The sequence below is a fragment of the Typopeltis vanoorti genome, chromosome 3 (genome assembly GCF_054136105.1).
Source record: "Typopeltis vanoorti isolate ZY-2024b chromosome 3, IOZ_Tvanoo_1.0, whole genome shotgun sequence".
In the NCBI taxonomy this organism is placed as follows: domain Eukaryota; kingdom Metazoa; phylum Arthropoda; class Arachnida; order Uropygi; family Thelyphonidae; genus Typopeltis; species Typopeltis vanoorti.
In genome coordinates, this window is record NC_143551.1 from 51,223,566 (window position 1) to 51,250,805 (window position 27,240).

The following is a 27,240-nucleotide window of genomic DNA, read 5'->3' on the forward strand; positions in this document are numbered from 1 at the left end:
AATTGATGGGAAAATAAATTTAAATGAGGAGGAACTGGTACAATTAATAGATGACGTCAAAATGAGGAAATTTCTGCCGAAGATTCCAATTGTGATGAATCTGTTAAAGAATTCAGTTTAAAGAAATTAGCAGAAGTTATTTTATGGATAATGATCCCTCAATGGAGTGCTCCGGAAAATTCACAAGATAACTGGATATTTGTTTAGCTCCATATCATGAACTTAATAAAAAAAAAATAGCAGCATAGTGGTAAGTAAAGTTTTATTACTGACTTCTTGATAATTAAACTAGCCGAAGTATGCAATGAGAATTATATAAATGAGTCTTTGACTCCATGGGGTCTTGGATAGTAGTAAAAAAAATAATAATAATGTCCAAGAGATTTCAAGTGATGACGTCTGGCCACTCATAAATAAAGAACATCTATGAAATGTTAGTTTTGAAGACAGTGATGATGATTAAAGTATGCACTTTATTTTATTTTGCCTAAAACATTTGTGAAATATGTGCAATACAATTTTTAATTGTATACTATGTATTTGTTTTGTAGTTTATATGTTTTCTTAATCTACATGAATTACCTGATTAAATAAAAATATATTTTTGTTGGGTATGTCACTGTTGTTTATATATATATATATATATATGTTTTTTTAAAAAAAAAAAACAATTTCGGAACCTAACCCTACTTTTTCTATGTGATCTGAGTCTCGCATAACACGATTTATATAACGCAGCATTTCTATGGAACCTAACATCTGCATTATACGAGGGTTACCTGTATTATGCAGACAGCTAAATTGGAGTATGAACAGAAATCGGCTGTGCAGGCTAAATGCAACCAAAAAGAATTTCATTATGCTACAAAAAGTAAAATAAAGAATAGCTTTATGGAATTCAGGTGGTACCTTTGTGTCAGAAGCAGTTTAGATTGTTTAAATAATGAGGTTGAAGAGCTATTGCATAACATGATTAAGAATTCGGCAATACGGACAAATGGAATATCAGCACGTATGCTAAAGGAATGTTCAGCCAAATTTGCTAGGCCCTTGATATGTTTGTACAACTTGTGTCTCAGCTCAGAAAAGATACCACAAGAATGAAAAGAATGTACAGTGATACCTTGAGATACGAGCTCAATTCATTCCATGGCCGAGCTCATAAGTCAAAATGCTTGTATCTCAAATCAATTTTCCCCATTGAAATTAATTAAAATGAGATTAATTCGTACCAGCCCCCAAGAAACCATTCCAATTTTTTTATAATAATGTATTTATAATGAACAAATATTGTATACAAACAAAATAAAACCAAATACTGTACACACATACATGTAAAAGAGAATCTAAAGAAATAAACAGATGTTGGCGGAGCCAATTAGCGTATGGTATTAATATTTTCTTTCATTTCACTTTTGCTTAACTTAATTTTCTTCTTCACTAGTTTTTTTCTTTTTTTGCCATGCTTTCGTCACTTTCATCTGCAGGGCGTTTCAATAGAAACCTGTCCAAGGAGCTTTGTTTCTTTCTCCCTTGTGAAGCCTCCTGTGCTGAAGTATCTGGGGTCAGCTGCAGCAAATCTGCGTAAATGGCTCGTGCCTTCTCACAAATTATAGTCTCTATCACAGTGTTTCCTGCAAGCTTCTTCTCTGTCAACCAAAAATCAGCAGGTTCTCCATCTTTTCATGGACAGAGTTGAGTGGCTTTGAAATAATTTTAATGCCCTTAGCTGGAGTTAGCCTTTATCGAGTCCTTCTGCTTCAGAATAGTACATATCATAGAAGTAGTGCGATCGTCTATTAATGCCAAGTCTATTACTCTTATGCCTTGCTCATGTTTGTCTATTATCTCACGCTTTAAATCCATGGATATTACCTTTTTCCTTTTCTCACCACTGTTCTTTACACTCACCTTCTTTGGACTCATCGTTATACGAAAAAAATTAGCTAAATAACTGTACATACAAAAGAAAACACAAAATTAAAACTCAACACGACAGAAAATGCTTCTGCGGTGAGGTAAACATGTGAACTGAACGACGTGCAAGACTCAGGAATCTGAGCAGAGTGGTGGTTGTGACGTCACCGAAGTAGGCTCGTGTCTCAAATTCTGGCTCGTAACTCAAGGCAAAAAAATCAACCTAGTGACGGCTCGTATCTCAAAAAGCTCATATGTTGGGGCACTTGTATCTCAAGGTACCACTGTATAACAGTTCTGTTGTACAAGGATAGTACAAAAATTAACATGTCTAACTACTGACTTATCAGTATATCTAAAGTAGTAGCAGTAAAGATTTTAGAAAAGTTGTTTAGAACCTGCATGCAGAAATAGGTTGACAGACAAGCTATACTTCACAAGGAATAACATAGGTTAACTAAGGGGAGGTTATGCAATTTTCTCATAACAATGTTACAGGGGAGTATAAAGGAATGAATGCGAGTTAGATAAAGGGAATGAATGCATTATGATACTGTTGGCCTCTGCTAAAGGCATTTGATAGAATACCACATGAAAGGCTGTTGAATAAAGTAAAGAATATGGGATTAGAATATAAAAGCTTAACTTGGATAAGTGGATAGCTGACAGAGGTTTCAGAAAGTAGTATATATTGGGTGTGAATCTTCCAGATTTGCACTCAGTCTTAGGCCTCTGTTTTTCAACCTATACATTATTGATATTGGGAAGCATTTGACAGGATATGTTCAACTATTTGCTGATGATGCAAAGATAGCCAGGATGATCAGGGATGCTACTCATATCCAGCACCTACAAACTGATCTTATTTACCACTTATTCAAATGATAATGGCTGTGTATTCAATGTTAGTAATGTAAAGTTATGCACTTGGCATGATGAGATTTTATCAATGACATAATGTTGGCAGGATTATGCTAGAAGAAAATGATAAGGCTAGGGATCTTGTAGTTATAGTGGACAGGAATTTGAAGTTCAAAGGTCACATAACAAAAATTGCAAATGCAACTCAGAAGATAACTGCAATGTTGAAACACTCAGATGTAAGGATATGGAATTTTGCTTCTTTACGTGGTTCTCATGACTGTTGGACTACTGTGTGCAGATTAGGTCTGCTTGGTTCAGAGGGGGGATAAGAAAGCTGTGAACAGGACGCAAAAAAAAGAGTTACAAAGATAGAATGTAGATTATAAGGATAGATTGAGAGTATGTGGACTTCAGACACTGGTCGACAAGAAAAAGAGAGGCAATATGATAAAGGTCTGCAAACTTCTGAATGAATGTTACATCACTATGAAATTTTTGTTATATGGAAGGCAGGGAGAGAACATCAAGTATCCATGGAAGTTAAATTTGTGCACAAATTCAACTTCCATGAACAAGATTTTTCCCTCACACAGCATTCAGTAGAACAGTTAGTCTGTTGAAGTGGTGACTGCATCTCACCACTTCAACAGTGTGAATAAGTTTAAAGGAATGTATGACAGCCTTCCTCAATGAGTTCTTGATTCCCTGAAGTTCAATAATAATCTAAAAAAATGGAGAGGGCATAAAATGTAATGTGAGCATTACAGAATTCCCATATTGACTGTTCCAAATAAAGGTTATGCAAGCACAAGTTTTATGCTTCTTGATAAGAGGCTAAGAAAAATTGTGGAAGAGAAACTTGAAGAATAAGCTGGGTTTGGGCCAAACAGAGGTTGTCAACATATTTTTTCACAAAGAAGAGAATCCAAAAAATCATTGATATACAAGGATCTGTATTTAAGTTGTGGATGCCACAAGAAAAGTTGTATCCATATAGTTTGCTTTTGAAGTTATATTAGGTAAATGTTACATTATAGAATGATACTTAGTCTATCTTTAAGTTTTAAATACAAATTATGTATCAGAAGTTAGAATTTAAGGAGGTGCAGGAAAATAGTTTGATGTAAGATGTAAAACAAGAGTGCACACTATCTCTCCACTGTTATGAAAGAGAACAGCAAACTGAAGATATTCAACTGAACTTTACTTTATGCTGATGTTACACTCTTAAATGAATCTGATAAGACATTAACTACACTGAATGACTTCTATAAAAAGAAATTAGAATGAAATTCAGCAAATACAAAGACAAAAACTATGACAATAGGCAGGATGATGAAAAAGTTCAACTGCATTTTCAATGAAATTGTCAAAAGAACAATTAAAATATTTCAATTTAGTTGAGCAATTTTTTAGTGAATAGGGCAAATTAAATTTGAAAATAGCAACATAATAAAGCTGGTATGGATACAGCTGAATTAATTTATATGAAATAAGAATAACTAGCTAAAACATTGAACTCTCAACATGCTAGATAGTGTTTAAATTTTATGGAACTCAGTTGGGTTAGAAATAAAGTAGCTAATCAAAGACTAGAGACCACACATTAGTTCTGAGAAAGGGGGGTGGGTAAACAAATGGTAGAATGACATTAAAAATTTGAAAATATCAGAAGGAACTTGACGAGCATAAGATGGAATGGCTACTTAAATGGGAGAGAAAAGGTTAGTAAAACAGGTATTTGGTATAGACTAATAAGAGTCCCAACAAAAAAATCTGAAGGAAAACTGCCTATAGGAAGTAATAATGTAACAATGTAAACTTAATGTCATACTATGGTACTTCCTGTACATAATTAACTGTATTGAAAATTGGCAAACAAATATTTCATATAAAAACTAACAGTACATTATCAGCATGGAACAAGAAGAAATTGCAAATTACTCATCTGTTTCACACTGATGATGTAATGCTAGTTTGTTTTGGCAAGAAATATTGTTTACTAATTTTCAGAAAGCACTGTGCCTAATGTATTTCACTCTTGATTAGCACCTTGTAGGTGCTACTAAAACTAATACCAGGAATTCAATAATAAAATGTTAAGTATTAGATAAGCAAGATGTCAAATTTTTAAGATATGGAATCCAAGTTGATGCAAAGAATAATTTTATATATATATACACAATAAAATCCTGTTTTTACGTTTTCCTGCCATTTACATCATTTTCTGTTGGTCCCGTCTTAAGGCCTATTCTTACGATATATTGTTTTCTCACCATTAACAACTTGATGTGGACGTTATTTCCCATGATTTGCAGATTTTTCTCAAGTGGCAACACTGATTTTCGAATCGATTTCCTCTCATTCAAATCGATTTCTGCGGAAATCTGCGCATTTCTGTTTCCAGATGGCATTGCTTTTGGCTGTAGTTTCATTGCTACCATCATGGTGACTTGCACAGCTGCACCAGTGATGTAGTGATGAGCGATACTGTGATTTTTCAAGCACAGTACGAATTGATATTGCATTATCTCTGCTACGTAATTTAGCGTGTGATAGTTGCTTTCAAGTTGCGGTGGTGGGTGATCGATGTTAGTAACATGGAGAAAAAAGACAGAAAATGTATTTCGGTAAAAAAAAAGATGGCAATTCTGTGATGTGTAGATTGGCATGCCAGAACATGTGCAATTAGCAAAAGATCTTGGACTCTCCGTGTCCACATTAGTAAAAAACAGGTCAAGCCCTGAACTCAATTCAAAGCAATCTGGTGCTTTGTCAAAAAAAAAAAAAAAAAAAACTAAAATATATCCGGACATCGACATACGATGAATTGGATAAACTTGATCAAGAACCTACCATCCCTACTAGTAAAGAAGCAATGGAAGCAATCTCTGTTTTGAGGCAGTATACTGCAAGTGCATCAGGAGACGATGGGGCATTTAATGCCTTATACACTGTGGAGAGGCAAGTGGAACTTATAAGAGTGTAGAAAACACAAAAACAATAAAAGGTTTTTTTAAATAGATAAATGTAAATAATTAATTGTAAATTCATTTATTTTCAGTTATTAAATTTTGTAATCTAGTATGTAGTCACATGCTAGCAGTAAGTCATCTTTTAGCTTTTTTTAATGTTTTTATACATTTCCTGCTATTTACACATTTTTCCATCAGTCCCCTGGAAAGTGTAAAAAAGGGGTTTTACTGTATATCATTCCCACATTTAAAAGTCTGCATAGTCTAGAACAACTGATGCCATTTGTGGGCATGAATTTATTCATTGTGAAATAAATCAACAATTATATTAGAATTGTGTCAGTACTGAAAATAGACAACAATGCAAAAAGAAAGAAGGAATACATGTCTTCCCTAATGACTACAGCTGAATGTTGTAGTCATTAGGGAAGACAGCGAGTCTATTCCAAAGCACAAGGTAGACAATGAAAGAGGAAGAGAAGGTTTAGAGTGTGAAGCTGGAATAAATAGATGTAAAAAATTCAATTACTGCTGGTCAACAATTTTGGAGGAATGATGTATAGCAGGGGTCTTCAGCGCACGGCCCGCTGGCCATTCTGAAAAAACTACTTAGCATTAAAACACGATTAAATAGAAAATAAATTCAATGAAGCTTGCAGACCACTAAACTATACTGCGGTATTTAAAATTGTAAGATGCTTTCCAGATTCACAAGGAACGTTGCGCATTTGATACTTTACATAAAATCCTATAAAAACAAATATTAAATGGACATGCATCTTCAGCCATACTAGTACTAACGTTGCAAGTAGATGACTGAAGCAGTAGTTCGTTAAAGTGCGCTGTCTAGTACCTTCCAGATACATCTCGGAGGTTCTCGATACGTCATTATTTTCATATAAATACAAGAGGATCTCATCCACAGTCAGTTAATCGTGAACAGTGTGATATTAATGTATAAGCGCACACAGGTTTGTCATGTCAGCCATAGCTAGGGATCCCAGACGTCCCATAAAATATGGGATCATCCCGTTTTTGGCTAATGCGTCCTGTTGTCCCGAGAAAAAACTTTTCGGGACAGCTTTTTGTCCTGTATTTTAGAGTTCAAGATTGAATAACAAAATCGATGAGTTGAAGTTTCTATTATATTAAAAACATCGCTCTCCATCATTACAGGGAACTGTAGATGCATTGTTATTTTCTCAAAGCGAGTGATGGCAACACTCATCACTCGCCTTGAGACACTCAACACTCATTTTGTATCTATAATAGTAAGTAAAAAACCATTTGAAGGCAACTTAAAGTGGCTTAATGAAAATATGCAGCCTAACAATTTTGATTTACTATTTGTTTACTTATACTTAGTAAAGTGTGTGTGTGCATAGTAGACGTTACCACGCACACACTTGGAAAGCTAGAATCATTTTGTAAGACTGGTATACGTGATGGATGCACATGCTAAACTTTCACCCTCAGTCATAAGTGTCCCATATTTTTTTCCAAAGTATCTGGGATCCCTAACCATAGCCTATTGTAGTTTTATATTGCCAGACTTTTTTCCATTAGTGTGAGACATATTCAGTGGATAATAACTGTTACATGGCCATTTTGAAGCATCTACGAGTAAAAAGCGTAAATCAAGTGATTCTTGTCGAGTTTTTAATGAAAAGTGGACCAATTTGTACTTTTTTTTGCCGATTGACGATAAGCTAATGTGTTTAATTTGTCATGAGTCAGAATCAAAAGAATACAATATAAAACGACACTGTGAGACAAAGCATGCATCCAATTTCGATCACCTTCAAGGACAGCTTCGTTTGAACAAAGTGAACCATCTCCAAATTGATTTAAAATGCCAGCAGGGTGTTATGTCCCTCTTTTCTATAGCTATCATCTTTTTATGGCTAAATTATGTCTCTTCCTTCCCTTATCTCACTTTTATTATATTCTACTTTTTTCCTCTTAACTTGGGGCTGTATTTTTTTTTTTTTATATAAGGATATGATTCTTGGGTTGAAAGCAAAGAGATTCCCACCAGACAATGGCAATTCCTTTGTTTCTGAGCTAATGCTGGTTCTTTCTTCAGACTCAAGAAAAATTTCTATTTAGCTGTGACACCCTAAGTTCTAGATTTTCAAACAGTGAAGAATCAAAGAACCAGTACCGAGCTTTGAACTATATCCTTATTTCTGAATCTTATATAAAATAATTCAAGTATCAAATCTATCCCTATCTCAATCTACAGTCGTGACCTCCCTTCCAAAATACCTCCCGCTGTGGTTCGATTTTTTTATGGGGGGGGGGGGGGTGCAGTAGAAAATGATTTCAGGCAAGGCAATTGTTAAGTCAAAAGAAAACATTTAATTATGCACTAAACAAATTACAAATCATGAATAATTCAGACATATATTCACTTCTAAATCAATTTCAGTTAAATCACAAGCACTCAATCTCTCTAATTCTTTCTTAACAAGCTTAGGTAACAGTTCCACATGGCACTCGAACAAAGGTGAAACAAAGGCTAATGTCCCAACACTATTAAGATTAACTCTGACATGCATTAACTTCAATATCAATTTCAGATAAAATATATACACTCAATTTTTCTAACTTCTATCTTAAACAAGCATAGGTATCAAGTCCACATAACTTTCAAACAAAGGTAATACAAAGATTAATGATACAATACTGCTAAGGTTATGCACTTCAGACGTTCAGGTCATGCTCTAATTTTCTACATTCATGTCTTGGAATTTAGTTTGTCTCTCTAAACTAGGTTTCTAGAGTCCTTACGCGAAATCACAATATTCTAGTCTTAAACGTTCTATTAAGGTTACAATCACTCTTTCTGCACACTTTCATTGAACAAAGAAAAGGTTTCTACATTACCACCCAGTTGGGATCTGCTGGAAAATCATACACATCTCGAAACAGCTTCACCTTCAGATTTGTTTCTGGTTCCGTTCGACCTGCAGTTTCGTTCTTGTCAGACTTGGGCTAGATGAATCTCAGACACTGAAGATACGTGCTTGCCTTTCACTGGTTACCAGGTTTAAGCAAAGCTCGACTGTCTATACTGTATACCGGACCTCAGCTCAACTGAACGAATTTTCTATCCGCAGCTTCTCAAGGACTGCTCGGCATTCTTTCCTCGCTTGTGGCTCGACGCCTTGCCCCTTGGGCGAACATCACATTCTCCACAAGAAACCAGGACAAACATCGAGGCAGGGAGAGAATGGCTCCCACAACAGCAGACAACTGACTGGCAAGGGACTCTGGCTGGAGATCCGACGAACAAGAGAAAAAGCCCCAGTCCGGTGCTGCGTTGCCCTTTTTAAATTACGCACCCCTACATTTCAGCACTACGTCATATCCTTTTAATTCCTTGCTCACTTCAAAGTACAACTCACTTTACTAGCGTCACATTCTCCACTAGTAATCTCTTTGGTGGTTGGGAGTTTTAGTCGTGTGGCTTCTCTTCACAGTCAACGTGTACTCTGGCACACGTGCGTTGCCTCTGGCAATCAATCTTTGACCCGTTAGACCTTCACTCAGTGGTGCACAAACACTCATTTTTAACAAAACCTTAGGCAGTGGACAACGAAATATATTACATATATTAAGGGATAAATAACAGAATTCTAAAATTACTAAATTGTCTGGCACCTTTACATAAAATTTAACCTGCTTGACTTATCAGTATGCGCAAAGTTTAAAAGTGCATGTTAAGTTCTGAAGAAATTACAAGTTAGCTACTTTTAGTTTTATTCAGAACTTAACAAGGGCATGTTTAAATGGCAGGGGGGAAGAGAGCAAAGCGTGCGTCAAAGTTAGTTATGTAATAGCTGAAAAAATTACTAAAAAATCAAAAGCCTTCTTGGACAGCAGGTTGGTGAAAGAGTGCTGCATTGCTGCTGGAGAAATTCTGTGCGCAAATAATAAGGAAGTGTTTAAAAAACCGTGTTTGTCTGGGATAAATGTGGCATAACATGTTGAAAAACTTGCCAACGACATACAAGGAACCTTAAAAAAATGGTCATCCGAATTTACATCATATTCACTTGCTTTAGATGAGAGTACAGATGTTAAGGATACAGCAAAACTGGCTATCTTTGTCCGTGGCATTGATCAACAATTCAGTGTGACAGAACTGCTAGCACTCGTACCTATGAAGGGAATGACGAAATGCACCGATATTCTTGAAGCCACCAAGAAAACGCTCCAGCATTTAGACCTCAGCTTAACCAACCTCGAGGGCATGGTAACTGATGGTGCCCCTGCTATGGTGGGAAAGAACGAAGGGTTTGTTGTGCTGCTACGGAAAGAACCAGAACTAGAAGGTAAAGATTTCATCCATTACCACTATTTAATCCACCAGGAGAATTTGAGGACGAAAACTATTGGATTTGAGAACGTCGTGAAAGTTATTGTGACTGTCGTCAACATTGTTAGGGCAAGAGGATTGAATCATCGTCAATTCCGAGAGTTTTTGACTCAAGAGTGCAAAGTGGATCACAGCAATGTGGTTTATTATAGTAATGTGCATTGGTTGAGCAGAGGGAAGGTTCTTAAAAGTCTTTGACTTAAGAAGTGAAATACAGCAGTTCATGCAAACCAAGGGGAAGCTGATTACAGAATTCGACAATCCGAAGTGGATGACAGACTTTGCCTTTGTGACCAACATCTCGTTGGTCTATGTACTAATGAACTAAATACGTGGCTACAATTCAAAAATCAACTGGTACATACTGTTTGATCACATCAAAGCTTTTGTGGCCAAGCTCAAACTTTGGGAGGCACAACTCGCAAAAAATGACTTAACTCATTTTCAGCTTCTCGCTGAGTACAACTGTTCGACTCTTGATGAATATGCTACAAAATTAGCCGTGCTGCGAAGTGAGTTCGAAGAGAGATTTAGTGATTTTCGTAATTAGCAGTCTTCTTTAGATTTATTTTCAATGCATTCAGTGTCAATGCTGCCGAAATGCCAGGCTCAGGACAAATGGAGATGCTTGAACTCCAAAACAACTCTTCTTTGAGAGCAAAATTATTCAATGTGCCCCTTGCTTACATTTTACAAAGACTACATTTTTGAGGATGCATTCCATAATCTTTGCCAGCATGCTTTGAAGATGTGTGCTTTGTTAGGAAGCACATACTTATGCAGTTCTTCTCCAGAATGCAGCATGTGAAGTCCAAGACAAGAACTCACATTACGGACCAACATCTCGAGAATACTCTGCGCATAGAGACTTCCAACATCAACAAGCTGGTCAAGGAAAAGCATTGCCAAGTTTTCCATTGACATTATAAAAAATTAATGTTTTCTTCATTAAATTATCTTTTTTCAAGTATTGATTGTATTTACTTATCATGAACCAGACTCCTACTATGCTCTTAAAGCTGAGTTTGTTTATTTTTATAGGATTTTATGTAAAATATCAAATGCACAGCATTCCTTGTGAATCTGGAAAGCATCTTACAATTCTAAATACTGCGTTATAGCTTAGTGGCCCACGGGCTTCATTGAAATTTTTAATGCGGCCCGCACCGTCTGAAAGATTGAAGACCCGTGATGTAGAAGAATGATTATGATAGCAAGTTCAAAAGAATATTGTCCATGAAAACAAAGCTAAATTGTTGATATCACAGAAGACAAAAATAAAATAAATAACAATTAATTAGTAAATAAAAGAAAAGTCCTATATATGGTGTTTTCTGAGCTTTGGCATCCTTCCTATTGAAATGAAGGCATATTTGACTTAATAAGGAATGTAAATTTAATTTCTCCCTAATGTCTAATTCTATGGTGCTGCATAAATCCAAGATTTAACTGCATCTTTGAATCGATAAGGAAGAATCATCCCCTCCATCTTGATGCTGGAATGATGCTGAATTTCTTAAATTTGTGAATGTTACTGTTTTGCTTTTATGGAAGGTACTTAGGGAAAAAATGCCATCAAAATAAGGTCATACAATAAAGCTTATGTTTCATAATAAAAGTTAAAATGTAGAATCAGATGTTATTGCAACAATGTTTAACTGATGCATTTAAACCTGTTCTTTCTCACAGGTAAAAGAAATTTAAAACCTAATGACAACACAGAGAGAGAGAAAAATAATTGACACACCTTTTCAGTCATATAGGCAAGTGCTTGTATTAATTAGCAATACCTGTTCTCACTATAGCAAACTCATAAGGAATCAAATGAGCTGTTATTTGCCAGGATGAGCTTCCCTTGATATAGCATTGTTGCTATATGGTTTGAATGAAACTTCTCAGTTAGTACCCTGTGGTGAGTGTTTGCTATAACAGTGGTTGTTACAATAAAGTTGACATGACTACATACTTTAAATAATTGGCTGTTTTTCCATATTCCATCATAACAGAAACATGAGAAACATGGTAGTGGAGGCACCATGAAATAAAATGAGAAATATGTGATAATATATGAATATCATCTATTTTTATAATAGTGAAATTAGCAGAAACAAAGAAAAAGGAATTCTGAAGTTCTGAAGGTGTAAGTTAAAAATATTTTATATCCAAAAACAATTTACCTGATATTTTAAAGGTGATTCAATTTTCTTAAATTCTTGTGGCTGTCCTTCAAGCTGATAAACAATAATACCCCTGCCTGCTGTACCAACAACTGCCATTGGATAAACCTAAAAGAAATGTTCATGCCATAAAATAAAACAGCCAAAATGATTAAGATTTAAATTTTTCCTAAGTCCCACCCCCCCTTTTAAAACAGGAGTTAGTTTAATGCAAAGGCAGTTGACATCATATTGCAAAACATATCCATGAAATGTTCAAAAGTTATGCATATTTACAGGGAATAAAGTACTGGCCAAGCAAGTTATGGGTTCAAATCTCATGGTAGCATGAATATTTGTGTGTGCCTCTAATAGACATTCCATCAACTAGTATGAAATCACCACTGCTTATTAGAAGCTTGAAGCTCAATGTTTGGTATCTAGAGTAGCCTTTACAGATTTCCTAACCCTTAATTACAAGAGATTAGTATTAATGTATTATAGTTTTACAGCCTTTCATTGGGATTCACACAAGAAGATCCTGCTTCTTGAAAGAACAATAAAAATGCAGAATGTAACAATTATTACTGTTACAGGATCAACTAATCTTTTATGAAATTTCATTTTTCATCCTTATTTTTTTCTTGTTAAGATATCACAACAAAATAGTGAAGGTCATTTAAATCAGGCTTCCATTTGTTATTCCATTAAATAGAGGCTTCCATTTGTTATGCCAAATGGAAGCCTTCATTCATATTCAAATGATGCTGGAGTCTGATTCGAAGCTATAGTAATAGGTAGGTGTATTTAATGCTCCTAAGAAATTAGTGATTTTTAACTGTTGTGTTATGTTCTTAGAATAATAAGTTTTTTATAGTAATATTAAGGTGTTTTTTCATGTATTTATAATATTTGATAAGTTTCTGATATTTCGTTGCAATACTTAAATATTACAATACTGCAATATTACAGTAGTACTGTAAACATGGCACTAAAACCCAAGAACAATAAAGCAGCAACAAAGAATGATGCTAGTGAGATTGTTAACAACTTGGCTTGCCCCAATGAACAGATCATGCCATTTCTGAAACTAATGAGGATATCAAGTATGAATTTACTTTGGAAATATCTAAATTATTAGAGAGATGAGAGAATTGGAAAAAGATAAGTGATAGACATCAGAAGGACATGAAGGATAAGCAGCAAAAGGAAAAACAAAACTGAACCAGGTAAGATTTCAAGTAATGATAATGAAGTATGTAAAATCGATTATACAAAGGATAGTATATGGTACAGAGAATTCAATCATAAAACTTATGACTGACCACTTCGAGTTTTCCAGATTCTAAATTCAAAAATGTAACTGGTAAACAATGTAAAAGAATGGTAGATCTGGTAGGAACAGAACTACTTGTCTGGTGAAAATATAGTGCAGGAGAGGATATGAAAGGACTGTTGGATGAACTGAGAGTGAAGAGTGAGAAAGTGAAAGCAGTATATATTGCCAAGATGTAATTGTAACATGTAATTAAGCAGGTTGTGATGACAAATGATTCAATGCACAGGCTATGTAGAAAGATTGGTTGGAAGTATTTGGATGTGTGTGTGTGAGCAAGTTTAAGGGAAGAATAGATTTGTATATAAGGGACAGCCTACACCTGAGATTAACTCTACTAAGACATTCCTGAATGCTAACAATGGCAAGTTCTTTCCTAATATCCTCATTTTTAATGTGATTATGTCTGCACGGTTAGCCTAGTGGCTGTGCGCTTCGCAACCATATGAGTGGGGAAGGAGTGTCCCACGTTCGATTCCCGTCGAAGACGTGAGGAATTTGAGGATCTTCCTCAGCCATAGCCAAGTTAGCCAGTCTTGGGCGCAGGCAGTAGGATTTTTTCCACCAGTTTATCTGGCATTTTTCATCCCGCAAGCAGGCAAACCGGCCCCATGAACACACATGGATCTATAGCCATAAATACTTAACCCCCCATGAGGGGGCTCAACTCACCCCCAATAGGGACGGGGGAGAAAAAGAGAAGAAACTCCATATGAATAAATAAATAAATGCAATACTGCCATTGATGCCATCTGTTGACTCCATTAATCTTTCTCAGAACTCTAATATCAGGTCTCCAGTCTTTGATAATGTGTTTTATTTCTAACCCAGTTTTCAGATCCGTAAGTTAAAAACAGTTTGAACACTGTCTTGCATACATCCAATTTATTGTTTTAACTAATTTGTTTATTGTATATAAATTTATTCAGCTGACTTCCTACCACACCAGTTTTACTAATTCTGTCATCTATTTCCATATTTAATTTACTATCTTCACTAAAATAGCTGAAATGTTCTACAGGTTCACCATTCAGGATACAGTTGATGTTTTCAATGATCCTGCCTATTTTCTTTGTTCTTTTTATTGCTGATTTTCATATCAAATTTATTATGTTCAACTTAGTTAGGGAATCTTGTATATTTGCACTGGATTTATTCAGAAGTATAACATCTTCATAAAGAAAAGAGCTAAGATTAACATCACCAATTTTGATATTAGATTACCACTTTTCTTCATACAAGGGTGGTCTGAAAAGTTCTGGGCCTCGACCATAGATGGCAACACTATCGGCAAGATTTTTTTTTTCTTTTCTAAGTTGGTACAAATGTCATAAGCATCCATGTGAAATTTCAAATCATTCTATCATGTAGTTTGTTTATACAGTTGTCTGAAGAAAAAGTATTGTCTGTATCCCTTGAAATGGATAAAATAAAATTGAGTATCATGCAGTTATAAGTCTTTGTTAAAAGAAGGTTTAAAGCCAAAAGAAATTTATTCGAAGTTCATAAATGTTTATGGGCACTCTTCTCCTTTATTTTCAGCAATTAAGAAATGGGCTGCCGAGTTTAAATGTTGCCATACCAGCCTTGAAGATGATCCACGTGAAGAATGTCCAAAAAGTGTAACAATACCAGAAATCATTGATCAAGTGCACGATATGGTATTGGATGACTGGCGAGTCAAAGTGCATGAAATTGTCGAGATTATAGGCATATCAAAAGAACATGTAGGATATATTTTGCACGACGAATTGCATATGAAAAAGCTTTGCGCAAGATGGGTGCCGTGCTTGCTCAAAGCAGATCAAAAATGCAGTCGCATGAAAATCTCTGAGCAGTGCTTGGAACATTTTAACAAGAATAAAACTGATTTTGTGCATTGATTTATTACCATGGATGAGACTTGGATTCACAATTACACACCAGAATCCAAACAGCAGTCAAAACAGTGGACAGAAGCCAGTTGTTCAGCACCGAAGAAGACAAAGTCTGTTTCATCAGCAGGAAAGGTCATGGCATCGGTGTTTTGGGATGCTAAAGGCATTTTGTTTATTAATTATCTTGAAAAGGGTAACAATAACCGGGGAATGTTGTTCCAATCTTTTAACCAGACTAGACGAAAAAAAATTCATGAGAAAATTTTGCAGAAGAAAACAAAAAAATCATCTTTCATCAGGACAATGCACCTGCCCACAAAGGTGTTTTTGGCAATGGGAAAATTAAGGGATCTGCACTATGAACTGTTGGAACATCCACCCTATTCACCTTCCCAAAACTAAAACTCTTCCTCGCTAGTCAGTCTTTCTTCAAATCAAGAGGTGATTGCAGCTGTAGAGGGACATTTTGGATCTTACTGAGAACCACTACAGGGACGGGATAATGCCGCTGGAGCAAATGTAATAGCCTTAAGGGAGATTATGTTGAAAAATAAAAATAATTTTGAAATTATAAATTCTTTTTTCATTGTTAGGCCGAGAACTTTTCAGATCACCCTTATATATATATATAAATTAATAAAAACAAAAAATCCTCACCCCACCTAAGGTACTAATTTACAATAGGTTTATGCCCTTTTGGGGTAAGAACACACACACACACATACAAAAGCATTCAATTTTCTTCAAGCAATCTTTTCATCGCTGTTTAAATCATGTTTCTATAATCACTACAATTTCTTACTTTTCTGTTTCTCTCCCAAAATTTTGCTCCCATAAAGTTCGAAATAGTGATTGTTATCAAGTGCAAATCTGATGAATAGATCACTGTACTTTTTTCTTTTTTTAAAGTACAGTGATCCACAAATGTTCTCTTCTTCAGTATGTCAGCCTTTGCTTTTGACACTGCTCTATTATTCTGACAGGTTTTTGAAGCAATTTTTAAAGACCATCTTAAATTAACAATGTGTCTTCAAATTGTTATTACCGGAGACCTTCAGGGGGTTCAAACTCGAAGGTGGTCTCCCACCTTCGGGTTTGAATATCACCCACACCAGCTGTCATGCCTATTCTTGAATTCATTCACACTACGTGCACTCATAATCTCTAAATGCAATCCATTCCAATCATGGAGTTCTCTTGAAGCAAAAATATTAGCTCTCACCCCTTTGACTGCATACATTTTCAGCTTTCATGTATCCTGTATGATCCATTCAAAGTTTGTAGGTCTATCACAGGGTTTCTCAAACGTTTCCTATGACAGAACACTTCACAAATCCTGAAATTTTAATGGAACACCTTGGTTAGAGTCGAGTATCATCGGTCTCGTATTCAATGTAAAGCTAAGTGCACACTATCGCCGCAGCAGGCTGAATCACATGTGACAAAATGTGACAGAGCACACTACAGGCATACCAAGCCACATCACATCGACCCTGCTTATGACCGCACGTTTCCTAGAATAGATACCTCCGTACTTCACTAGTGCTTGGAGGTGTCGACAACCTCCAAGCGCAATTTAGTTTTTTCATTGTTGGGCTGAGAACTTTTAAGACCATCCTCGTAATGTGATCCATATAGATAATGAACAGTGGAAATAATATGCATGCTTGTCGCACACCTGAGTTTACCTCAAATCATCTTGCTGTAACTTCAATATTAACTGCTGACTTACAGCTTAAACAGAGACTATGAATTGCTTCATATAATGTCCCATTTACACCATATAAATGTAGCATTTTGAAGAGCTTTACTCTTGGCACCTTTTTATATGCCTTGTCCAGATCAACAAACAAACACAAATCCTTGTTCTATTTGCAAGATTTCTCAACTATTTGCCTTAAAGTGAAAATCTGATACTACCAACCTCTGACTGGACTGAAATCCAGCTTTCTTCACCAAGATTTCCTTCCACAATTTTTCTTAGCCATTTCTCAAGTAAACTTGCATAAATCTTACCAGGAACCTCATAGTAGGGAAATACCTCTAATTCTCTAATTTATTTCTTCTTGTGTAGTTCCTCTATTTCCTCTAATTAGAGAATTAGAGGAAATACCTCTAATTCTCTAATTTATTTCTTCTTGTGTAGTTGTGTACTATGAGAGCTCTACTCCAATCATCTGGAATTTGACTTAGTGATACACTATCGACCAATAATTGTCCAGACACCCCTGTTATTTGAAGTTATGGAAATTCCAAGTTTCTTCATAACAAAAACTGGTGTACAGATAGTAGGAAGTAGTAAAGTAGTATTTCATCATAGCAGTTGAATACGGGTAGTATGTCAACACGACGTGAACTCAGTGAGAGTTCACATCATATTGCCATTGCTGCTCAACTGGAGTATCCAAAATCAATTGTGCAATGTGAGCAACAAATGGAATCACTAGTGCAGGAAAACACCCAAGGAGGCTGCCTAAAAAGGACTGACATTGACAGGAGGATGTTAAAATGAATGCCAATGCAAAAACTAGCAACAATCATCTCAGACCATCTGTGATTAGTTTCAGAGCACCAGTAATACCATGATGAGCACTAATATACTCTACGAAAAGAACTCCATTTACTGGGTTTCCACAGAAGAGCAGCGGCACACAAGCTGAACATCACAACAACAAACACGGTGGCTCGTTTGGCCTGGTGCAAAGAGTTTGTGGAAAATGACCAGTGGAAAATGGTACTCTAGAGCAATGAATCAAAGTTAACCTGTTTCCAGTCTGATGGCAGGGTGTGGAGGCAGCCTAGTGACCACTTCTTACTACAGTTGTACCCACAGTAAAGTTTGGTGGTGGAGGAGTAATGGTATGGGGGTGCATTCAGCTGGTTTAGAGTGGGACCACTGGTCATTGTCTGTGGTTCCATGAAGGCAGCTCAGTAACATGATATCCTGGATAATCAAGTTCTGCCTACACTGTGGAGTTTTTATGGAATGGACTCATGTTACTATCAAGATGACAATGCCCCATGCCAAAAGCTGCACTGTTATGGAATGGTATGAAGAGATGAGTGTTAAATGACTGCCCTGGCTTCAACCCCGATCAAACACTGTGGGACGAATTAGAGTGGCAATTGAGGTCTAGAGTAGCATGTCCTTGATCTGTCTCTGAACTCAGTGCTTCTTTGGTAGAGGAATGGAGCCTCCTGCACCCATTGAGGGAGGCTTTCCACCTGGTGTCTACCACACACACTGGTGGAAAGCCTCCCTCAAAGGGTGCAGGAGGTGATCAAAGCCAAATGTGGACAGACCCAATATTAGGGTTCACCTGCTGGTATCAATTTTAAATTGCTAAAGAGTCCAGACAATTATTGGTAAATAGTGTATATGCAATGCAGCCAGTGTAAAACTTTTATACCACCATGTTTGAGCATTTCTGGTTGAATTTCATCTACACCCGCTGCCTTTCCACATTTAACGTTTTTGATTATTTTTTTCTACTTCGAGTATGTATATGTATTCCTGACTGCATTTCAGTTGGGAGTTTTCTACCACCATGCTGACACTGCTTGTTTCATTTAACAGTCTGTCAAAGTAATTACTCCAAATATCTAGAATAACTTCAATTTTCATGTCACCTTTATCATCTGGTTCCTTTTACAGTACTTTTTCCTCCATTTCGAAGCCTTTACAATAGCCTCCAGAATATTTTGTCACCTTCCTGATATTTATTTTCTATGTTTTTATGAAAGTCTTCCCATGAAAAAGACCAGAATAAAATAAAAATAAATAAATATATAAATTTAAATAATTAATAAATAAAATAAATAAAAACTACAATAAACTCTGCTAAAGTCCTCATGTACTAAGATTCTTCAGGATTTGTAGAGTTCGGATTGTCATCTGAACTGTACGAATCCAGAAGAATCTTAGTACATGAAAACTTTAGCAGAGTTTATTGTAGTTTTTATTTATTTTATTAATTTTTTTATTTAATTTTATTTAAAAATTTTTTTTTAAATTTGATTATTTTTATTTATTTATTTTTAATCTTATTTAATTATCCCTAGAGGTCAGGCTAAGAAACATTAATTAACAGTGCAGATTTAATTTACCTTTATAGAGTGCAAGAGCATGTAGTTTGGATCCCTATATACATGTATCCTTCTGATGACCTCAATACAGGGGTCGAAACGTCAAGTGTTATTTTATTAATAATTAGTAAAATAATTTCAACACATGTGTTTTGTGTCCCTAAATTCGTCAACATGAATGATCATAATATGAATACTTATTAAAATAATTTAATAGTCACGTTGGCAACACGTGACTATTAAATTATTTAAGGAATTTACAACATATACTAGAATATAAATTAAAAGAAACTTTAATAAATACTTCCTATATTTCGGCAATGTCACATTGCCATCTTCATGGGAACATACAAATATGGTACGTACATGCAGGCACTACAAAAAGCAAATTAGGCAGAAGATGAGAAACTACTGTTGTTCCAAAAGTCCTAATGGTGCCCCCTAGCGGGCTATGTTGGGTTGCCTTGGCCATTGGGCTGATGTTCTCATGATGTAAGTTTCCCAAATTTGGGGCAGTCTCATGCACCCAAATTTGTTGAGATTTGGAACGTCTTTTTAGAGCTGAGGCTGATTCTATGAATAATCTTTCGTACTTAAACTTGCTGCATGTATTACTTTGGCTTTCTTCCAACGTATTCTGTAGCGGGTATCTACAGCATGATCTGCAAGCCCAGAGTGGCCGTACTGGTGAAACGATATAGTCCTTGTGTTTTGAAATCCTGATATTCGCTGTCCTGTCTGTCTTTGGTAAATCAGATAAGGGATGCCAACTTTTTATATGGTCTGTAGCAAGAAGTCAGCTCATATTTTTTTAAGGATTTTGGTAATTTTTTCAGAGGTGCCCCAGATGTAGGGAATGGTGATAGATTTAGTGTAATCTTTATTGTGAAAGGAGGGGGAGGGGGGGTTGTGATTTACTGGTTTTAATATTTTTTGAATTTTATGGGGATTGTAGCCATTGGCTAAGGAAGTATTAAGGATGATGTTTAGTTCCATGGTTAGCGCATTGTCATCTGAACAGATTAATTTTGTCTCCTGTAATATAATGTTTTAATAACCCCATATTGTTGTGTGTTGGGGGGGGGGGGGGATTGCTGGTGAATGTATGCTAGATGATGAATGATAGTATATACTTTTGCTGATAAATATTTTGAAATATATAATAAACACTTACATATACTATTATCAAAAATAAATGCACAAAGGAGAATTCACAAAACACAATTTACGAACGGAAATTTGGAAACGATTTTATTTACTAAACAATGTCTGTATTCATTAAACACAAACACGTTATCAAAACTCCCATACTGGACATTTGAATAAACAATAATGCCTTATTTTTCAGCGAATTTCCAAGAACTTGAAACATTTAAGTTCTTGGAAATGCAACATTGTTGCACTATTGATAAATATAAAAATTCGTCGCGACAGCTATGGTCTCTGGTCATTTGATCGACTACTCACAGTGTATAATTGTGCCAGTCATAAACTAGTGGTAATATTAGTGTTACATTTTTTTATTTTGTTCCGGATTTCATTTGATAATACATAATAATCGTTGTAGGATACGTAAGTTGTAGGTAATGTAGGAAGATTTTCGTTATATGTTTTTATTTCATTTTTTTTTTTTTTTTTTGTATCATCATCATCAAATTCCTGCCATATACCCTCAAGGGGTATACAGGATATGATAGTACTACATGAAAAATTTGCATCATTACTAACTTCCTATCTACAATTTTTCTCCAAATCAGCCTGTTACTTGTCAAGACTCCAACATTAACAGATCTTATATTTCTATTGTCTAAAGCACTTTGTACAGCATCAATCCACCTATATCTTGGTCTTCCTCTGGGTCGTTTTCCTGCCAACCTGGCAGAGAACACTTGTTTGGCTAATCATTCCTCGCCCATTCTGTTTAAATGACCATACCACCTGAGATTAGCTCTGCTAACACATTCCTGGATGCTGACAATGTCAAGTTCTTTCCTAATATCCTCATTTTTAATATGATATTGCCCCTGATGCCATTGTTATGTCATGCATAACTGTATTTGTTGTGGTTTATTGTCTTTTATAAATCTTATCTATAGATCTTTAATCTTTTTACCAATTGTTCTGCTGTTCCTATTCCAGCCGCTAAATTACAGTGCTTAATCTTAGCAAGAGCAGACTTTTTTTTTTTTTTTTATATATATCAGACACTGTTCTCTCTGATGGATCACGTGTACTGTACTTGCAGACAAAGAGAATGCCCTGGGCAAGAGCCAAATTTCTCTATTGTTACAGATCCGGAGTTAGCTCCTTTTCGGAATCAATAAAAAATTTATTTGTTAATACAGCTGCGCCATCTTCATTCCTATACAAAAAGGATATTCCTGTCAGAGAGTTAACTCGCAGATAATTACACAACCTTAGAATCTATTATTTATTTATACCCTACTAGTTTATTCTTTAATCAGCAGTCTTAACTAAATTTTCTCCCCCCCCCCCCCTTCATTCCTAGTTGTGCTTTCTTCTCCATTTCTGTTGTTTACAGATCGCTCGCTTACATGACCAGGTTGAGAATATGCCTTATATCTGTAATAGATAGGGTTTAGGGTCATTAGAATTAGTATGTCCTCCCCTTTCTGGAGTTGTCCGTTCCCCCTTCGGAAGGTAGCATGCTCTATCTCGTCATTCCCTTTCCAGTGATTTCTTTCTGTGTGTGAATTTCTATTAAACTTGGAATTTCTACAGCCTACCTTGGGGCAATCAATAATCTGATCCATATAGATAATGAATAACAGAGGGGATAATGTACATCCTTGTCTCACACCAGATTTAACATTAAACCATCTTCCTGTACTTTCTTCAATTCTAACTGCTGACTCGCAACTCAAATAAAGACTAAGTATTGCTTTATATAATGCCTCATTGACACCATATAACTGTAGCATATTGAATAGTTTCTCTCTTGGCACCTTGTCATATGCCTTTTCCAGATCGACAAAACTTAAATAAAGATCTTTGTTATATTCCCATGATTTCTCCACTATTTGTCGTAAAGTGAAGATATGATCCTGACAGCCTCTATTTGGTCTGAATCCAGCTTGTTCTTCACTAAGCTTTTCTTCTACACTTCTTCTCAACTGTTTCTCAAGTATACTTGCATATATCTTGCCAGGAACACTCAGTAGGGAAATACCTCAGCAATTCTCACATTGTTTTGTTTCCCTATTTATATATGGGTACTATCAGAGCTCTACTCCAATCATCGGGAATTCGTCCTTCTGTCCAGGCTTTCTGAATAATGCAGTGCAGCCACTGTAAGACTCTTATACCACCATACTTCAGCATTTCTGGTCGAATATCATCTATTCCTGCTGCCTTTCCACATTTCAAGCCTTTGATGGCTTTTTCTACTTCATGTATGGATATGTATTCCTGACTGCATGCTGCCTGGTCAGTGTTTTTTACCACTGTGCTGTCATCTTGTTTCATTTAGCAGTTTTTCAAAGTAATTACTCCATACTTCAAGGATATCTTTTTCTCCCGTTTTCATGTCACCTTTATCATCTCTAACTCCTTTAACAGCACTCTTGCCTCCATTTCTAAGCTTCTTCAACAACCTCCAGAATAATGCTGGAGTTTGTTGAACTTCCAGCAATATTCTGATACACTGATATGCCTGTTGAGTGTCTTTTACCACTGTGCTATCACTGCTTGTTTCATTTAGCAATTTTTCGAAGTAATTACTCCATACTTCAAGGATATCTTTTTCCCCCCGTTTTCATGTCACCTTTATCATCCCTAACTCCTTTTACAGCACTCTTTCCTCCATTTATTTATTTATTTTCCATGTTCTTGCCAAAAAACATAGAAAATAAATTTATAAATTTATGTTCTTGCCAAAGTCCTCCCATGACTTTTGTTTACCTAGTTTTACACAGTGTTTAGCTTTCTTACATTTGTCTCTGTATTCTCTAAGAGAACAAGCTGACTTATTTGCCAGGAACCTTTGATATGTTTTCTTCTTTTTCTTCACTGCCTCTTTAACTTCCTGTGTCCACCATGGAGTTTTGATTTTTCTATCCTTGCAGACAACCTCACCACATGACTCTCTGGCTGAATCAACCAGGATTTTCTTCAAGTTTTGCCACTGAATCTCCAAGGTTTGGTTGCTGTTCTCAAACACTTTCTTTTTCTTTCAATAATCTTTGTGTATTTTAGTCTACAGTTCACATCCGAGAGCTGCTCAACTTTTATTCGCTTTAAAACCTTCTTACATGTTATTCTTTTCAGTATGAAATTCAATTTTATCCTGCTCAAGACTAAATAGTGATCACTTTTAATTTCAAAACCTCTGTACACTCTGTTGTCCTGCACCAGGGAGAAAACACTATCAACAATAACATAGTCAATGAGACTTTTCTTATTCCTTGCCTCTTCTCTCCATGTGAATTTATGCACATTTTTATGTTTATAATTAAAATAATTTTAATAAAGGTTAGAGTTTTGCAGTCAAAAAAGCGGATAGCCGTTAGTTGAAAAAATGAAATAGAAATAAGCAACAATAAATATTCTTCTGTTTTTTAATAAATGTATGTAAGAACAACATAATGCTTTTTCATTAAAAAAATGTGAAGAAAATTTTTTTTCATAAAGCGAACTGGTTGTTAAAAATTTACCAACACACCACTACCTGTATTGGTGGGTTTTCTATAAACAGAGAAAACCAAGGATCCATCAGGCTGGCAAGTGAACTTGAAAAAGAACTCTACCTCCGTACCACAGCAACCACTCAATACTGTAGTCAACCTCTCTTCCATTGTTTTAAGACCTGAAGCACTCACCGCTCTTGCACGTGGCCACAATTTCGCCTCATCTCCTAAAAGAATACCTGCTGAGGAAATAATGATCCAAATAGAACGGTGTATCCGCAACCTTCCAAACCACATCGCCAACAATGTCAGACTGGATGTAGCCAGTGTTCTCACCAAAGCTAGACCACCAAAAACCAACATATCGAAAGATGAATACAAAGCTCTACCAGAAATGAAGAAAAACAACGAAATAGTAATCAGATAAGGGAAACGCCACTGTGGTTCTCAACCAAAAGGACTACACAGGTAAGCTTAATGCTTTATTATTAGATAGGGCTACCTACCTCCCTATTGAATATAATCCTACTAGCTTTCAAATTAGAACACTACATAGGCTCCTTAAGAAGGTCACTTCTTGGCCTGTGGAAGTTACCAACAAACAAACCTTTTAACTCTAGACCCCCCCCCCCCAATTATATGGATTTCCAAAAATACATAAACTAAATGTGCCATTACATCCCATAGTGGAAGGCACTGATTCCCCCACATATAAATTAGCCAAACATTTAGCCGAAGCACTCGCACACCATTACACACAAAAAACTCGGCCCACTTCAAAGCCAGTATAGTGAGCCTCTCACTCCAACACACTGACATTATGGTCAGTTTTGACGTCTCCTCCCTATTCACAAATGTCCCACTCAAGGAAACCTTAGAGCTCATCCAAGCCAAATTTCCTCCCGATATCTCAGCCCTATTTCAGTTCACAATGAACTCAGGCTATTTTGTTTGGCAAGGAAAATTCTACAAACAGATAGAGGGGACAGTCATGGGTTCACCACTTTCCCCACCCTTGGCCAACTTCTTTATGGAGACTTTTGAAGAGAAAGCCTTAAACTCTGCCCCACAAAACCCCACTATTTGGCTTCGTTACATGGATGATGTGTTCGCTATTTGGCCACATGGCTCAGATACACTCCACTCCTTAACACACTTAAACAACCAACACTCCAGAGTCCTGTTCACCTTGGAAAAAGAGAAAAACAACCGCCTCCCTTTCCTAGACACTCTAATCACTTGCCAGCCTGATGGATCCTTGGTTTTCTCTGTTTATAGAAAACCTACCCATACAGGCAGATACATTCACCATCAATCCTCCCCCACAACAATACAGGGTTATTAAAACACTATATAACAGGGCAAAATTAATCTGTTCAGATGATAATGCCCTAACCACAGAACTAAACCACATCCTTAATACTTTCTTAGCCAATGGCTACAACCCCCAAAAAATATTAAAACCAGTAAACCACAACCCCCCCCCCCTTCACAATAAAGATTACACTAAATCTATCACCATTCCCTACATCTGGGGCACCTCTGAAAAAATAACCAAAATCCTTAAAAAATATGACCTAACTTCTTGCTACAGACCATATAAAAAGTTGGCATCCCTTATCTGTTCTACCAAACACCAACCATTTCCCCTAGACCTACCTGGGGTATACCAGGTCCCTTGCAGCTGTAAACTGTCTTACTTTGGCCAGGACAGCGAATATCAGGATTTCAGAACACAAGAACTACATCCGGTTTCACCAGTACACCACTCTGGGCTTGCAGACCATGCTCTAGATACCTGCCACAGAATACGTTGGAAGAAAGCCAAAGTAATACCCGCAGCAAGTTTGAGTACGAAAGATTATTCATAGAATCAGCCTCAGCTCTAAAAAAAACATTCGAAACCTCTACAAATTTGGGTGCATGAGACTGCCCCAAATTTGGGAAACTTACATCATGAGAACATCAGCCCAACGGCCAAGAAAACCCAGTATAGCCTGCTAGGGGGCACCATTAGGACTTTAGGAACAACAGTTTCTTATCTTCTGCCTCATTTGTTTTTTTGTAGTGCCTGCGTGCAAGTGCCATATTTGTATGTTCCCATGAAGATGGCAATGTGACATTGCCGAAATATAGGAAGTATTTATTAAAGTTTCTTTTAATTAATATTCCAGTATACGTTGTAAATTCCTTAAATAATTTAAGTCATCATATGAATAATACCTGAAACTGAATTGTGCTGGAAACACATGACAGTTATTCCCAAGAAAGAATAAATAAATGAAAATGATCTGTGGATATGCAATTTCTAATGCTTAATACTAAAGGTGATGAGTTAACTATGAACTGCACTTAATATAGCAATCAAATATGAGTTTCTTGACAAACTCATATTTGGTAATCATTCAACTAAAGATGCCAAGGTGATTGTAAAAAAAAAAAATGTTTTGGGACAAGATTGCAAAGGTAATTAAGTAATTAAGGTTTGCAACCTTTTTCCAAATTACATGAAATATTCTCTTAAATCTCCACTAAAAATGCCAGTTTTTCAACACCTCGATTGTGAGTGTTTTCAACCAGTGGAACAATCACTTTAATCTTTGCTAAAAACAGCTGTCAATTTTCCTATAAAGGAACCCTCGTAAGGACTAAAGGAATAGTTTTAGTGGAACCATTTGCTTTAGAATTGCATAATATGTGGTACTGGCTGGTATGTTTCCGTAGTCTGTTACAGCAAGTGAATTTATTCTGTGTTCATCATTGTGGAGTTGATAACAGCTGGCAGAAACCTTCAGAAATGCTATAAACCAACATGCTATCTTTATTTTTGTTTGATGCACTACATTACATCAAATTTCATAACTGCATTTATAATTTGGTGGGAAGAACTAACTTTTTTCCTACCAAATAGGATCAGAAATACAATCAATTGTAAGCATAAGACCAGATCACCTTATCCTGTTAGGAAGGATCAGGGTTATAAATTTCTCGACATCTTG

The 27,240-nt window shown here is 36.0% G+C and overlaps 1 protein-coding gene across 2 annotated transcripts in view; it reads right to left on the bottom strand.

Annotated features, from left to right (window-relative positions):
• The window catches only part of Rae1 (ribonucleic acid export 1), a 127,464-nt gene that overhangs the window by 34,815 nt on the left and 65,409 nt on the right, over window positions 1–27,240 (bottom strand). For both annotated transcript variants that reach the window (XM_090415604.1, XM_090415605.1), the window contains exon 7: window positions 12,318–12,425. In XM_090415604.1, the coding sequence (XP_090271730.1) occupies window positions 12,318–12,425 (108 nt within the window). The remainder of the gene's footprint in view (window positions 1–12,317; window positions 12,426–27,240) is intronic.